General features: G+C 36.3%; 1 protein-coding gene across 2 annotated transcripts; it reads left to right on the plus strand.

Moving 5' to 3' along the window:
* Window positions 1-47: 47 nt before the first annotated feature.
* On the plus strand, window positions 48-8,871 carry LOC139117071 (transmembrane protein 216-like). Of its 2 annotated transcripts, none has more exons than XM_070679913.1 (5): window positions 48-75; window positions 868-884; window positions 1,704-1,797; window positions 2,770-2,862; window positions 5,819-8,871. In XM_070679913.1, the coding sequence occupies exons 1-5, from the start codon at window positions 54-56 to the stop codon at window positions 6,073-6,075; spliced, it is 483 nt and encodes a 160-aa protein (XP_070536014.1). In that variant the 5' UTR covers window positions 48-53; the 3' UTR covers window positions 6,076-8,871. The 2 variants fall into 2 exon arrangements, with proteins under 2 accessions (XP_070536014.1, XP_070536005.1); XM_070679904.1 differs by lacking the exon at window positions 2,770-2,862 and adding an exon at window positions 2,952-3,044.
* The last annotated feature ends 9,341 nt before the right edge of the window (window positions 8,872-18,212 follow it).

Raw genomic sequence — 18,212 nt, forward strand, 5'->3', positions numbered from 1 at the left:
AAGATTTTTAGGTTGTCTTCACTGAGTTGAAAGGTCAAAGGGTAAATTCCAATATGGCGGTACAAGCAAACAGAGGTAACGAAATTCTGGACTAAATTTTTTTTATTTAGAAGACGGTTAATATGGCACGAAAGGCTCTATGATAACGATCCGAATCTTTACTGAAAATCAATCTACTTCTCGGACCACTTTTTGCTTTTTAGATTGCCTTCAAATGATATTCAATGCATGTTTTTGTCGTTGACGGACAGGACTAATGCAAAATCATCCACTGTACAGAGGCAAGGCTGTCCGACTATTCGAGAAGTTGGTGACCATTTACTAATCAAAGTATCGTGTGATCTTTATCATTAAAATGTCCATGAATACCGTCTTCATGTGTCACTTTTTGATTAGTAGAAACACATCAATCTATCGGCTTGTTGCACTGAGACAAGCTCAGAGAGACTGTGTTGGATGAGGTGAAAACTTTAAAGGGGCAATTCTCAATCCCTGGTTCTCGCATTAGTTCTTGTTGGCATTGCGTACTTACATGGTGTTAGTCCTTTGTTTTCCATTGGAGTTTTTAAGAAGTTAGTCAGTTTGCTTGTCGATAAAGCTGATCAATGACCTTCCCCATTAACTTTAAGTGACCCTTATGTTGTTATTGATAGGTTTTGGGCATAAGCGTTTACCTCCATGGTTTTGGATGGATTGTACGTTAGGTCCATGGTCAGAACAAATGGACTCTTGGCTTCTATTTTCAAATTCAAGTTCACAAAGATTGGGACTTACTTTAAACTAAATTCAATGAGGGACTAATGTGAACAGTAAAGTGTAAATCTCTGGACAAAGAGGATTAATTATCTAATTCTCGCTTTTTTGCAGGTAAAACGCAAGAAGTTGTATCCTTTTATAGAAGAAAACACAGTATGGCAGTGTTCTACCACAGACCATGCGTCCGTTTCTAGCTCCATGCACAGATAAAGAAAAACATGGCTCTTTGTCTGTGCTTCTACCTAGCTTTGTATAGCAGGGTTATGTGTTATAGAAATGATGCATTTTCCTCCACAGCCCTTCTGACTGCCGAAGGCTAAACCGCTGACTTCATTTAAGTTTTGTGGAAGAAGCTTTCGTGCTGAATTCAGCTGATTTCGGATCCAAAACTTGTGTCGATTTTCGTTTTGATCACACCTCGTCAAGGCACACTAAGCTGAGCTTGTAAGCTAACGCAAAGCTGACATTTATGTGTCTATGTGAGGAAACGGTAACTGTCCATATCTGCTGCCATTGCAATGTTGGGCTTGTCTTCATATTGCAATGGCAGCAGATACAGACAGTTATGTTTATTATTGTCATACCAAAAACAACCATATCATACTCTGAATCCCATTGTTTTGCATTTATAAAGAAATGAACTTTTTCAAGGAAACAAAATTTGCAAAATAAGTCTGACAAACTCTGTTGTCATGATAATTATTTTTGCTTAAAAATACATTGTGCCCTGGCCCCTCCATTTATTTTACCTTAATACTTGCAATGGTAATAATACTGTTTACATAAAGATATGAACAGAAAGAATTTATGTCATCAAAGTTATTGAGTATTCAATGAAAACCAATAACAATTTTAAAAAAAGCATGGTTCAAATTTTGAGGAAGATGATTTCCTTTGATTGGAAAGATTCGCCGAATTTCCATATTTTACCTTAATTCTATGATCAGCTTTCTTCTCTTCCACTACAAATACTATTTTATTTGAACGGTTGGTACTATGTCGCATTTTGGGTTTGTGAAGCACTTATATTTATTTATAAAGGTAAGTTCTAGTATTTTTATCCCAATGAAAATCTTACATGTATATTCGTTCAAAGTATATGTAGAAGTTGAAATCAGAAATTTAATAAAATCAGAAGCATTGTATTGTACATGTATCTCAAATGGTATCAGGACAGATGTCAACTCATTGTATGTAGTACCCACATGCCTTATCTATAAACAGTAATGTGTGTTCATTACAGTGAAGTCAGTATTTGTGTAAAACTTTTGTCTGTTGGTTGTCTGAAATCTGCCTGCACCTCTGGTGTGTGAAATACACTAAAGAATAAAGGAATGATATAAATTGTGTAAATGATCAGATAAAATGTCTCAAAAAGCGTTTGTCAACTAATTTGCCTTCAATGACGAATGCTGTACTACAGATCATATGCATGTAATTATGGTGTTGTGTAGTGTCATTGCATGTCACTTGTCTGCCTTGTGTTTGTCTCAATGTTATAAATGTGTCGTAACGTAAATTAATGTACTCCACTATATATATATAATGTATTCATAATGGACCATGTATCTTTATCATAATCTACATGTATTTCCAAATTCGTCATATGTTTAATTTCTCTCAATTAATGATATTGGCAATGTCTCTGTATGATTTGAACCTGCAATAATGTTTATTCTCATAGACATAATGTATTCACGTGTGTTCTAAAATCTCACCAAGGTTTAAATCGTTTTACATGTTAAGTTGTTCGATGTAATATTACATTTTCTCATGCATGTATCTTTGATTTTTGGTAATAATGAATAATGCAGTTTGAAAGATCCGTCAGGGGGAGCATGGAGAGCGCCCTCGGGTGACAGATCTTTCAGTCTACATTTAGTATCTCTGGTCATGTAAACTATGTTGCATGTCTGTGTTATGTTGCTCTATGTTATTGTCTTGTCTGTTTCTTTGTTTTTTCCTTCTGTCTTGTGTTTTTCTGTCACCCTCATTTGTAACAATGCTGTATAGGTGAAACTTTTCCATACCCATACTCCAACATTGTTGGCGAAGTGTGTCTCTTGTTTCTGCTCATTCTCGTCGAATCCATGAGAGTTCTCCTCGGTAAGTATCAACGTCTTATTACCAATGTCTGACCGTCAAATTTTTCTCTCCTTTTCTTCCGACCTCGTAAACAATGCCGCCTTTTCTAGGAAATATTTTACCCTACCCGTCAGCTAACATTATTTCAGAATGGATTCTGCTATTTTTAATGGGCGCATTAGAAGCGATCAGGCTGTTTTTGGGTAAGTCTGCACTCCTTGGCTTCACCGCTTCGCTTCAACGTACACACTACTAACAAACACAGGCTTACTAATCACACAAAAAGCATTGTGAACTCATTATAACTAAATGTGAAATGTTATCAACTGCGTACTTACATGTTGAGCTTTTCTCAAAAGCCACTGGAATTAACACCTGCACCAATCTTCATTTACCATTACTAACATTTCCAGTGCCATTTTAATATTTTGGTATTTGAATTTTTGAATCTCAATTTGTCTGTACCCTGACCCAATTTGAATGTCTTTATTTGAATATACATATGATATATAATATACTTGAATAAGTGATATTTAAATGATTTGGTATGCAAATATACATTATATTTAAATTGCCAAATTATTCATCTAATATTCAAATATGTATATGTACAATCAAAATATCTAGAATTCAAAATCACCAGATTAACATTTGTATCACAGTGTATTTAAACTTGATTTGAATAGAAGATTTGAATAATTTCATATTCAAAATATGTGTTATTTAGAATCACATTTCGAATCACAAATCATTTCAATTACCCCCTTTCCACACCACCAGGCATTTGAACCTCCCTGTGTTTGAATCACACGTACTTCCAATGTACATCGGTATATGAATCCTGTAGTTTGACACCAAACCTGGAAAAAACCTGAACTCCTATCCCCTCCCCATGCTGCAACACAAATCCTGCAACACATATCCTGGGCCAGGTTTATGTACTCATTCAAATATGATACTATACTTGTGTAATCCTTCTAGAAAGACAGTATTACATTTTTGAAAATCCCCATACAAATATTGACAATGTTTTCATGTCTGAAATTTTTATCATGAGACATCACCTTGTGAATGATATTTGTGTTTCGTAGAAAAGACTTACATTAGAAAAATTGTAGTTAGAATTAATTAGTTGCAATGTGTGAGTAACAGGACTTTATTTTGTTTGTTTGTTAGAAATTGTTTGTTAAATTTTACCATTTGTGATGTGTGGGTTAAAGAACGTTGTTTGTGAATTTGTAGTAATATTTTATTGTTTTACACTCATCGTGTTGTTTCCTTGTAGAATGTATGCCAGTAAAAGAAAAAAAAATTCTCATATGTGATGTTTTGTGTGTAGTATTGGTTCTGGTTCCACTTTTTAATGTATAAAATAATTTTACTTGTTTGCCACAATGGGTATGCGTAAATTCTGAGAATTTGTCATTCCATGTGATGCCTTGACTCAAAGGCATGAATGAACAGAAAACGCTTCCATGTTTCAGTATACTGGTATATATTGCAGACTGCAGTTGTCTGTTAATTGAATCATGAAGACAATAATTATGAACAGTGCTGGTCCACATTTACCTCAAAGATTCAGTCGTGTGCGGGCGCTCAGGCGCGCTGCAACCTACGAGCCTTTACTACGACTGAAGGCACACTGTACTTGGCAAACTCAAAAGAAAAAAGTACCGCCCACAACCAACATTACAGACTTCTCAAATGTGTAAATCATGGTTGTGTAATTTGAATATTCATCATGTGGGCTATTTACGTACATAATGAGTGAGCAGTGTGGGCGGTCTTGTTACCCTACATACTGTCAATTAACTCGTTCTTGTAGTATGATTTGTTCCAACAAAATTTTGTTGGAGAACAGGATTTCAACAGTGTGCCTTCAGTCGTAGTAAAGGGTCATAGGTCGTAGTGCGCCGGAGTGCCCGCACACAACTGAATCTTTCAGTCTAGTATAAAATTAGCTTCAAACTCATCCTCAATGTTGCATGATCTTCTAGCTGAAACTGAAAATGACACCATTCGGCATCAGCTTCAGAGTCAGATCCAAACAGTGCCAAAGCGACTCAACCTGATGAGCGATAAATAGTATATTTCGCCCAAACTTTTAAAAGTAACATGGCTACTTTCAGAATTTTCTTTTGAATCACAAAATTTGTTCGCAAGTAATTATTTATCGGCAGAATATGACAAAGCCTCATTTTCCAGAAGTTCTTATGATATCCAATCATCATGTTGGTGTTTTGGAACTTGAGTGTTAAGAATTGCGACGAAAGCCTGAAATGTGTGAAAATTGCAGCCATTCAATGAACTCATGCATTGAGAGTAGTGTTAAAATCCTGAAATGTGTAAAAATCAACACCATTCAATGGGATGTAAAAGTGCTAATTATATTTTAGTTGTAGGAAACTATAAACTTGAATACTGGTAAATTAACATACGATGTAAATATTCAAAGTAAATTTGGACTTCAAGGTACAACAACGTACATCATTCGAAATTAATGTCTAAGAATGTGTTTAACCACATTGTTAAAATATGATCTTCAAATGTCGGATGTTAACAAATTTTATAAAAGACAAATGCTACAGTGATGTAAGATGTAAAGTATATTTTAAGCTTGCCAAAAAAGTATGATTCCCTGGCTATTCTATTGGACACAGTTAGGAAAAGTCGGATCTTAGGCAGGTGCTGTAGCGTCATACTGACTCAGAAAAATTTCCAACTGACCCCTGAAGCTGAGGATGATGCTAACTCAACACTCGTAAGGCTGAGCCCCAACTTGATGTCAAAGGTCAAAGTGGGTAGAGTTCACAGGGTTAAAGGATACACAGATTTGCATATGCAAATACATACACTTGTCTTCATTATGTTTCAGTAAATGTGTATACACATATCACATGATCGCATACAGATAACATACAATCTTTACGAGGACCGCTATCACTCATACAAAATTTATATCTATCCATCACAACAGGCAAGAAAGGTAACCTAACAGAGAGGACGATATCGCTCCTCCTTTCAGTGGTTCTCAGCCTGGCAATGATATTCTGTCACATCTACTTGCTGATCTGGCAAACCTACGTCCTCCGAGCCGAAGTCATCCTCAACTCCATCCAGCTGACTTTCCTCGGCTTGGAACTGATCTTCTGCCATCATTGCTATCATCAACCTTTGCCAGGTAACGTTGAAAGTTTTCATCCCTACCGCTGCAAAATCATGGTACAACTCTAATTGTTTACTGTGGTAAAGTTGGACCTCAGTAAAATAAAATAGGGGTGATAGGATAAACGATTCATTGTGGCGCGACAGGACAGATAGATTTCGCTTTCAGTGATGCAGATACGGTATATTCTTTATTGCCTAAGATCAGAGTAAGTAGATTCTGTTTTGTGTCCCCAATAAAATTCTAAAAGGTAGGCGAATAAATAGTGAAAATCACACGCTTAAATTTTTAACACAAAAAATCAGTATGCCATTATTTGACAGTTTTCTCGTGCATTCTGCTCATTCTTGTAACTATATGCTTGTAGTGAATAAAATTGCACTGCAGTGGTTTTAATATGACTGCTGTTATGAAGTGTGTTAACTCAATGTTGAAGTCATGGCTTTCTTTTGTGACACAATATTGTCAACAATGGAAAATTTTACAAGTTCACCTTTTATTACCTGGAAAACTTTGAAAACCTGCAAACATGTAGACGAAAAACAAAGAATTTATTTCAATCTTAGGAAGGAACCATGGATTTTTTGGCATTTTACTTCGCCCATCTCCCACCAAAAAAACAAAGTTTTGAAATTGGTGACTAGATTCTATTAAGGTTGAATGTGCCTGAGGGACAGATATCCAGACTCACAAAATTTTACAGTTATTCTTTTCTCATCTACCACTTGTAGGGGCTCATTTTGAATCCCTTGGAGGAAGAAAAATTTCCACCTTGTGTTTTTTTGAAAATCGAAAATTTTATTTTCCCCCATAGAGTTAGCTGAAGGATTGCCCCAAGGATTGCAGCCATTTTGAATTTCGAAAAAAAAATCTTTTGATAATTTATTTCTCTACTACCAAACTCTGTATAATGCTTTAGAGTTAGCGTCCCCTTAAAAGACAATGAGCTTCACTTGTCTTTCACGTGTGTGGCTCTTACACAGTTCCCTATTTACAGTATTGGTATACACAATACGAGTTATACTATCAGACCAGGCCCACAATAACACTACTATCTAAAAACAACAAGATTATTAAATATAGAAGCAAAAAAGCAGGTGAATCAATTGTTTCACTTCAAATCAAAACAAAGTTGTAAGAAATATTAGGCAAGGATGATCAAATAGGTAATGAGAAATAAAAACCTACTAGATAACTCAGAAAATTCTATGAAAGTACAAAACTGATAAACAGCCTTCAATGCTCGTGAGACCAATTGCGTGTTTGTTTACATTACTGTTTGTGTTTCAACTTTTCAGATCATTTTCATTGTATAATTTGAGGATGAATTTATTTGATGAACAGCCTACAGTATGAGCGCCCTCTACTGGTCTTTTTCACAATGATACATTGCCATTCTGCACTTGGCACACTTACTTCCATAACATTTTTCCCTTCATGAATGACTACACAAGCACCAGTATTCATCCGAATTACTCAACTTATCATTCATTTCCTTTTTTCTTCATTCCAACAGAGCCGATACATACAGTTGAAGAGACAAAAAAAACAGAAGTCAACATTCGTCCTGACCTGTACAGTGTACCATATTTTTCAATTTACTGTTTCTTTACTCCGGCCATTCTTCCATATATGGACATTCCAAAGCTGTATGAACAATGTACATGATATTTTATCGTCATAGAAAGAACTGCGATATGTATAAATTTAATTTTAAAAGAACGAATGTTTTATTCTAAATGTAGTTTTCTACTCATTGTTTAGTTTGGTATACACCCTGTACAGTACATGATGTCTTTGTATGTTCTTAAAGATTAATGATTGAAATTTTTAATGCATAATTAGTCAAAACAAGTCATTTTTCTCTGAAACAAAACAACACAATCGTTTTTACAAAACACTCATGTTACGTGAAGTGTAAAGCACACCTGAAGAAGAATGGGTCATATTCTCCTATTGGTAGAAATCAATGCTTGTCTGAGGGTGCCTTTAATGGAGTGTACATACAAGCATACCCCCTAGGATAATGTTGAATTGTGCTAAAGCCCATCATGGGTCCAGTAATTTTCAATCTTGCCATTTAAACAAATGCAGAACTGAAAGAACATGCCAGTGTGATCAGAGCACATTTGTCCCATTAAAATATTGTGATATTTGAACGGTCAAGCTACAGAAACAATTTAGCCTTGCCCGGCGGCGGCACTAAGTGACAAATTTGAAATTTGAATACACGATGAAGACCAACACTGCTCGCACTCTTTAAACTCAAACATGCCCTTCAGCAAGAAGATTTCTCTGAATAAATTGGTAAACCAGATGATTTGATAAATTCCCTTATGATATACTGCAAAATCACTCCTCTTGGTGTAATGAAGTGGCAAGACTTCTTAATTAAAAATTACTGATGCAAAAATCCTCTCACACATCCACTGCATCACTTTTGCTAAATGTCTAAGACCAGAAACAATTTTATTTTCAATGCCATAAATATATGTTTGGTAAAATATAGCACAAAAACAGTGTCTGTATAATTAGTACTTATTGTTCACCGTTAATTATATTCTCTTGTATAAAATTCGTACTTTCAAAATTCTTTTAAGTTATAAGACTACTCACCTTCAGAGCTTCAAACTCACAACTTGCTAGTTATGAAGGGAGACACTTTTTATTACATCTCCTTTCTTTAGTTTTGCATGTACATCTTCCCTTTTTTGACCAAAATTTGAATGTGAATTGTAATAAGTACTTAATTCTGTGAAATGCAATCCTGTATTGTCCAACATTATTGTACATACCATTAACCTCTTTGAAAAATTCTTTCAAGCATATCAAATTAAAATAAAGTACCCTATTTATCTACTTTATGTTGGCGTATAAATAGTCAATTTTTCTTTCTTTTCAGAATTGCTCGTGCTGTCGTTCATTTTATTATGTTACAAAAATGTAAAGATTAAACTACAATGGACAAAGTTACTTCATTTTTTTGCAGTGAAGAAATATTAAGGCAGATGTTTAGACTTTCAAACTTTTTCCATTTTCCTGGTCTACCACATGTTGGAGGCTCATTTTAAAGCTCTTAGAGTAAGAAGAATGTTCATCATCTTATTTTTTCTGAAAATCTAAAATTTTATTTTCCCCCATATAGTTAACATAGGGATGGCGGCCATTTTGGATTTCGAATATGAGTAAATGTTAGGTAATTTGTCTCTCTAGTATCAAATTTTGCATGGTGACACTGTATAATGTACAATTCGGGGCAGATGAATGTTCTAGATTGATACAGAATCATTAGCATAAAATTCCAATACCGAAACAGTGCTCATTAATAGAATTTGCATGAATTAATACTAATCTGCCCCGTATCTTGCACTAGTAGGGTGACCCCTGTTTTATATTCTACATTTGGTAAGAGGGTGGCTGATAGTGTCAATAAGGAAAGTTTGAGCAAGAGTTAGTCTTGAACTTTCGAGGCACATACAACTTTAAATGCAACTAGTGTTGCAGCAGGACACTTCCTTGCGACAATGTCCCTATTAAAAATGTTACCTGTTGTCCAACATTCTCGCGCTCTGCCGGTCACCTCTGGCGCACGAGTCGACTGTGTTCAATGCGTGTAGTCTGCAAGTAAGATATGTTACTGACGATGGCCTTTGTTTTGCATGATTATTTTAAGGTTTATAATTACGTACTCTCGAAGCTGTGATTAACCAATTAACCAAAGTCTATTTCTGTCCCCTTTACAAAATAAACTGCATTCAATTTTTCTCAGAGTTTTGCCAAAATTTTGAAAATAACTAGCCAATGAAATGTGATGTCCATCGGGCCCAAAATTATAAAAAAAGTACAGAAAAATTCATAAAAATTGGTAAAATGTTGGACTAAAATTTTGGCGGGAAAACAATTACAGCGCTCTCAAAGGGTTAAAGTGTATTCTCTCAAAATATGAATCTGTCTTGAAATGTTGGATTCATTGCATAATAAAAACCATCTCATATAACTTGATGTTGCCATTTTCCCAAATTGTAGTATCAAATATTAACCGTTGGTCTTCAATTCAAATAAGACGGGTTTTTTTTTGAAATGTTAAAAAAAGTCGATGCCTCTGTAATATTGTGTCTTGACCTTCAGCTTGCTCCTTCGGCTTCGTTCTTCATTTCTGCGCAGATAACCTTTACAATATGCAATTCATCAGATACAAAACTCATTATACCCATTTGACACGTGCCTGGATTCTCCCAATTGGAAGTTATTCTCCTGAGATCATCCGTTCCTGCGTTCAATATTTGAAAAATTACCGACGCTTGATTGAAATATGATGAGCTATTCATTGAACCATGAAACCATCCATATAAACAGCCATAATTGTTTACTTTATATACCGTTTATATTGTATATTTCGTTTGTCAATTACCAGCCTTTCTGAATAATGCTTTTGATCATCGTAATGTTTTTTTTTGTGTGTGTATTTTATAGCAACAACTGCATTGTCTGCATATACGAATATAATAAAAACTTTTATTGGCGTAGAATGCGCCACGGGGACAGATATTCAGACTCAATTTTTTACAGTTCTTTTCTGATCTACCACTTGTGGGGGCGGGGGCTCATGTTAAAGCTCTTTGTGTATAGTTTTATTTTATCGACTCCATAGAATAAACAGGGTTGGCGAACCTGCTAAAAACATGATGATGATGATGATGATGATGATGATGATCATAATGATGATGATTATGATGATGATGTCTATGATGATGTGAATTGTTAAAGGTAAGTAGGTAGTACGCGTCTCGAAATCGAAAGACAAACTTTTGCTCTAAATTTCCTAAAACTTTAAAGCATTTCTCTTTCAAAATAAAAGAAAATCAACAGTTTCGGGTCACCATGCAAAATTTAGTACTAGATAATAATTTACGGACACTTGAAATTCAAAATGGCCGCCATCCGTTAAGTCTATAGACGGAAAATTAAATTTTCTATTTTTACAAAAGTCACTAAGCGGGTGAAAACTTTATGTACTCTATGATCTTCAAAATGAGCAACTACAAGCGGCAGACTAAAAAGGTATTGTGAAAATCTGAGAGCCAAAATACTAGTACCTATCCCCCTGGGCAGAGAGACATTCTACCTAAATACTGAGAGTGACGCAAACTATGGTGAATGGTCATACCGTGACAATATTTGATAGACTTCGATTTTTAACAGATATTTTAGACGTGAAACGACCAGGTAGTTTATGTACAAATTTGAAATCACGTCATCCGTATTAATGGAAGTAAGTTTGAATTCTGTGATTTTCAAAATTTCATGCTCACAAGACACTCATCAAAGAAAAGAATAATTAGTCCAAATATCTGTAATTTACAATTCCTATATTTTATCTGAGAGGTTTGTCTGTGCTATTTGAACAATACTACTCGTTTGAACATAATCGGTATAAAATACAGTGATATTAGAATCTATATGGACAAATTTCTTATCATATTCACTTGCCCTTATCATTTTGAAAAGTTGGACATTTTAAAGTGACGTTTTAGGGAAGACTCCAACTCTTAGATAGCTGACAAATTTAATCAGATTTTTCCAAGTAGAGGAATGACCAGCGCTGTACATATTTATATAAAGTTAATAGTTCTATCAGGGTCGTACATGCATCTCAAACTTTTAACTTTGGAGCATGGGGAGGGTGATGTTTGTAAAATTGGAAATGGGAGAGTCACATTTTAGAAGGGGACTTTTGTTGGGCACGTTTAGACGGCTCACGAATTATCTTTTGGACCATCATCCCTCACAATAAGTGAAAGCTTCCTAACAGGCAACAAAGGAATATGAATAGCTTATTAACTCAGATTTCTTTTTTCACTGCGGAGGGATACATTCATCGGGTGGTGGCAGGACGTCACGGGAAATGGGAACTTTGCAGGTGACGAGGGTAGTTTTAAGCCGTGCAAATTGGGCGATGGTCATTTTTGAGTTTCTTTGAGGCACGGTGAGAGAATGAAATGATAACGGGCGGGAGATGAGGGAATTTTTGAATTTTGACCACAAGACTGTTTTAAACATTTTTCTTTACCACCTCAAGTTTTGTTAAAAAACATTACAACAGCATACATACATGCATTTCATGTACAAACTGGCAGGCTGGTTACAGTTCGCGAAATCGCCAGGTTGGCAATCCCTCAGGCTGTATATTTCAGGTATTAATTTCTGAAGCGTGTGCCCGGATGTTTATTTTGTTGTTGTTGTTGTTGTTGTTGTTGTTGTTGTTGTTGTTGTTGTTGTTGTTGTTGTTGGTCTTATAATACTGAACATCATCTCGTTCCCTTTTTTCAACAACAGTTGAAGAAGATGTTTTGCATACGTGACGCAGTGGTTTGTGGCATTCAAGATCGAGGGAAAAAAATTGAAGAGGTTTTTACATCTTGACGGCAACTCATTTTTAGTAAAACACGGCTGGATTACAATCTTGAACCAGTGCCAGCGGGAAACTTTTCCAATGTCTCCAATGACAATGAATTTGCTCGGAGTGGATCCGTCACGTGTCTACGCAACGGAATAAAATCGTGACTCCCCGAACATTATCTTAACGAGCGATTTCACAGAGGACAAAACCTATGACCTGTAGGTATGATAGTAAATTACTATCAGAGGCCGCCATAGCCGTTATTATGTGCATTCAATGTCATAAATACTCGCAAGAACACGATATAAATACCAAAAGTCACCAATGATAACTGTTTCTCTGCCGCTGGGATAGAACAACATGCTACATTTTAAATTGTAATTTGTCGGTCTGAAGGTCTTTTTTTGTGTTGGGTCCTCTCCTAAATGCTACTGAGTAGTCCCATATTTAATTTGCAATGTCTGAATGTATTGGTTTGGATTTGCTTCAATGATGTTGTCAAGGGAATTTGGTCCTGACTGAGATAGATAGGACTGCATGATAGGTAAGGAGTAATAATTGCATGAGAAAAACCAGGACGAAATAATGAATAAAGTGATTGCCAACTCTCTTATAAACTCATGTAAGACTCCCTGACTGACTGACTGACTGACTGACTGACTGACTGACTGACTTATATACTTACACACTTACTTACTTCCTTGCTTACTTATTAACTTAAATTTGCTTGTATGCTTCTTTGCTGATTTCTACTTACCTACCTACCTACCTACCTACCTACCCACCTACCTATCTATTGACTTAATTAGTAAACTTACTTACTTGTAAACTTCCTTATGCGATTGCATGGGTAAATATTTTTTATCATTAGGAATATCTGCGTGTTTTGTAAGTTATGCAACACGTTAATGCGATGTTTTCGCAGAACAAAATGACGTCGACTGCACGCGTTTTTCAGCAAAGATAAATATTGCCCCAAAATTGTTAAAGGGGCAAAGAAACAAGTAAGTAAGTAAGTAAGTAAGTAAGTAAGTAAGTAAGTAAGTAAGTAAGTAAGTAAGTAAGTAAGTAAGTAAGTAGGTAGGTAGGTAGGTAGGTAAGTAGGTAAGTAAGTAGGTAAGTAAGTAAGTAAGTAAGTAAGTAAGTAAGTAAGTAAGTAAGTAAGTAAGTAAGTACCTCAGTGAGTTGTACACAAGTTAGCGAAAGAGTAAGTCATTGCTTCATTTATTATTTCGGCCTCATTTTCTCCTTATCTAATGATTCATATCGTGCAGTCTTATAATTTTAGTCAGGACTCAAAGACTGCCTTGTCAAAATCAGTGTAGCAATTCCAAACTAACACATTCAGACATTGCAATTAAATATCGGGCCACTCAGTGGAATGTTTTATTGTCTGAAAATCCAGGTAACTTGATATGTAATATAAAGGAACATTTATTATTTATCAAACAACGTCTGACTCAATATCTCAATCACTTTGCTCAGAGGCACTGTACGCTCTTATAAAGATGTGTGAGTCTTAAATGATAACATAAAAAAATCACAAATCAAGCCACTACTATCATCAATCCGTAAGCAAATGGTTTTTTGGTTACCTGGATTTCTGTAGCAGAAATCACATGTTTTTATCGTAATCATCGAGTACATCCGGGAGTGTTGCACCGGAGATTGCGATGGTACATCAAAGAGATATCAGGATCAATGGCTCAAGGGATAGCGAGCCAACGTATTCAAAGCTGAAGGGATTGATGCATTGATCTTCCAGCAGCAGTAAGGCGCTTACGCCCTCATTCCAATACATGCAATCCAAGTTTATCTAATCTTCCACATATTCTCTGTTTACCGAGATGAGATAAAAATTGGTTGTGCCGTCATATGAAATTTCATGGTAACATCCCGGTGCCATTTTTCATCTTGTCCCACCGCCAGGTCTTGTTGTGAAACTTATGTGGCGTATGGAGTTCTCAATATCTTGTCCTCGAGAAAATCGAAAATTTATTGTACATAGAGTCAACAAAGGTATATAGAGCCCATTATGAGTCCCAAATATCGGTAAATAGTACTGTTCGCGGTTACAGGTGTTTAACTGATGTAGCTGTACGTACAAGAGCGACATTGAATACTGGTGCTTGAAATGAGGACATATTTTGTCAGTGTTGCAGTCTGAGCCGTGAACGTGCCCTTCGATGTTAGTGGCAACATTAGCAGTTGTCTATATTACATAATATTTTCGTTATTTTCAAAAGTATAATCCAAAATTGCGAATAACCTTGATAATTATTTTTGCATTATAATGACAGAATAATGACGTCATTTGCGAAGAGCCCTATGTTCAGATGTCAGGCGACTAATCCCGAACTTTTGCATCATAACTCCTTATATTTCATCTCTATTACGGAAAAAATTGATTTATTTATATGGTGTGTATGGCGACAGTTTTGAGCGTATGTCAGGATGAAAATTTAAACTTTCCGTTTCGATGTTCATATTGCCTTAACAACTCGCATAATCTTGAATTGCCTACTTATGGAAAAACTGCCCTTCACTTTTGGAGAGATCTTCACAGCATCCCACTTGGGCAATGACAGGTATTCGTTTTATGTGAGGTCAGATTCTGACAGTATGGCATGTTCATCGTCTTGCATTCAAATTGTCATCACTGCAGACGCCATGGTTGTTCTGTCGTCTGGCGTCGTTAAAGTTTATCTGATCTTACGGAAGACAGGAGAGATGACAAGACTTAGAATCAGAGTACTAATATGCCGTTGCTATATCGTCGGACCTTAAAGGCTTGACTAGGCTGGCGAAGTTGCAACTGTATATGCAGCCGTCCTTCTTGTACCTTGTTCCATCTCTCTCTCTCTCTCTCTCTCTCTCTCTCCTCTCTCTCTCTCTCTCTCTCTCTCTCTCTCTCTCTCTCTCTCTCTCTCTCTCTCTCTCTCACACACACACACACACATATGTTCGGCCTATGTTCGGCGTTTCTTCTCTGTATCCATCTAACGTACTCATTAAGCCACATTTTATCCACACACACAAAAAACACTTGGGCAGCAAAGAGGTCGCCAGCGGTTGAATGTAAGAGTATTTGGATGGATGGATGGATTGATGGGTGGGCGGAGTGGGTGGGCGGATGGATTGATGGATGGATCAATAGATGGATGGATGTTTGCACTTAGTGTGTACGCATGCATGCATAAATTTACATATGCACCACAAATACAAAACATAACCCGAGATTATTCCATAACACACTTTATTCTAAAAAGAGACAAGAGTCAGTAAAATCTTGTGTCTACACGTCTTGATGAAATTTAAGATGAAATTTCAATCGATTTTGACAGCATTGTAAAAAATGTAATACGAGTAAGTAACATTACATTGGTTTATGTCCATCAAAATTGTATCAAATTTTAAGAAATATTGTCCAATAAAATTACAATAATGATGTCAAATTCTTACTGACAGAAAATGCCAGGTCCTTCGATCAACAACTTTAATTATTGAATTTGAATAACACACTGAACACTCATTCAAATTTGCTCATCTTGCTTACATTAATTAAAACAATGATTTACTGTACTTTTGAAGAGATTTGTTCGCTTTAGTTGCATCGTTACTGAAAGCTGACGACGCGTGTTCAAGGGAAATTGCTTAACTACAATTTTGTAAAATCCTGCATCCATAGGTTACAGAAACTTCGTCTCATGGAAGTTGCGCTATGTTTCGCTCTTGGCTCGTAGATATAGCCGGCCCTGGTTGCCCATGGGCGGAAACACAGTGTAGAAATGGACAAATATATGCATGGCAACAATGGCCGACCCCTGGGAGAAGCAAAGCATTTTACAGACGGTTGCTTTGCCCAAAATTCTAAAAGGTGACGACGACGCTTTAGAAATTTTCAGACGTTCGCGACGCTAGCCATCTTCCAAGGCATGTTATACATCTCCGAGTAAAGCGTCAATTCATTAAATTTCCGTCAACTTGAGAATTGCTGCGTGCAAAGATAACATCATTCATGCCTTAGAATGATCGTGAATAAACAGCTATTTCGAAGCAGTAAGATGACTCTGCCTATCGCCCACGGCTGATCAGAAGAACATCAAACCCTCATTTCATGGGCTTGAAAACTAAATTGTTTCATCCAGGGTCTCAGGAGAATGGCTTTTTGACAGTCCTCTGATCACGTGCCATATTCATATTCTCAAAAGAATTTTTCTTGGCCTTTGATCTTTCATTGACGAAAGCAATGTTGATCTCTTAGTCGTGACATCTTCAGAATATACTCAATATTTTCAAAACGAATGCGGAGCGAGATGTTGGCGCGTCTTCAAGATGCTAACATGTCTTCAATTTCAAACTCTGCCGCTGGCATTGAAGGCCAGACTGTTTTCCTATCGCAGCCGCCAGAGCCGAGCAAAAGAATTGTGTGCCGTTTCAGAAAGCTTTTTTTGCCTTCATCTTTTGAACGCGATAACCTTGCCATGGTGCCCCTGTACATTTTCAAGATGCGTTGTATTGCGATACGTACTCTTAAAAAGGCTGATCATATCAACTGTTTTGTAATAATACGATCTCTATATTCGGTATTCAACGCATCATTCGGTGTAAATTTCAGTTGATATTCCGACATATTTATCACACTGTGTGGCCACGAACTTACACTTTGAAGGGACAAATACTGTTAACTTGGCACCAGCTTCTCTGAAACATAATCTCTCTCTCTCTCTCTCTCTCTCTCCCCCCCTCTCTCTCTCTCTCTCTCTCCTCTCCTCTCCTCTCTCTCTCTCTCTCTCTCTCTCTCTCTCTCTCTCTCTCTCTCTCTCTCTCTCTCTCTCTCTCTCTCTCTCTCTCTCCCACCGCCTGAGAGTATTTGCTTTCAAAAGTGTCGAGTCTATGTTTATTCTGAAATGCCTATCATTGAAAACACTCTTTAACTAAATAATAAGTATTTTAACTTTTTTCGTAGTCTAACAGTAAATGAAATGCGCAAGCTCACAAATCTACTAAGGGGTTACAGAATCATTATATTGCCAAGTAATTAATGTCTTTAAACCGTAAACCTTACTGTTGTCTTTATTTCACAATTAATTCACGTAATTGGTGCCACGGTTTTCCATTCGATCAGGTTAAAAAGTTTAACCATTAGTCACTTTACAGGGAGATAAGCTGTAACGTTTGACAAAATTCTGATAATATTTATTCAATAAAACAAGTTTTTGTTTTTATTTCTTTCCACAGATTGTGTCGAAGTACAATGTCGTTATCTTGTCAACAGAGCGGATAGGTAGTACTCTATGTTATTATTGACAAATGAATTTTATCCCGGACAAGAATTCATTGCCTCGGGGACAGGTAGCATGGGCTTCAAAAATTGAAAGACTCAAACTTTTGCTCAAATTTTCCTAAAGGAAAGGTTCAACGATTCTCTTTACAAGTCAAGAATAAAAATCAGATTCCACCGTGCCAAGTTTTGTACTAGAGAATTAAATGACCTAACATTTACCGATATTTAAAATTCAAAATGGCCGCCATAACCGTGTTAACGCTATGGCGGAAATTTAATTTCCGATTTTCGCAAAACTAAGACACTGGAAACTTCATTTACTCCAAGAGCTTGAAAATTAGTTCCCACAGGTGGTAGATCAGAAAAGGATTTTTAGAAATTTGAGTCTAAATATCTGTCCCCGAGGCGTATTCTACCTTAAGGTATGAGCGGTGATATCGCTATAACATCAACTTCTCGTCACAACCAGACAAATTAAGTGACGAAAAATCTATGTCTAGAGTCTATGTCAATCTTAC

The sequence above is a fragment of the Ptychodera flava genome, chromosome 2, assembly GCF_041260155.1.
Source record: "Ptychodera flava strain L36383 chromosome 2, AS_Pfla_20210202, whole genome shotgun sequence".
NCBI lineage: Eukaryota > Metazoa > Hemichordata > Enteropneusta > Ptychoderidae > Ptychodera > Ptychodera flava.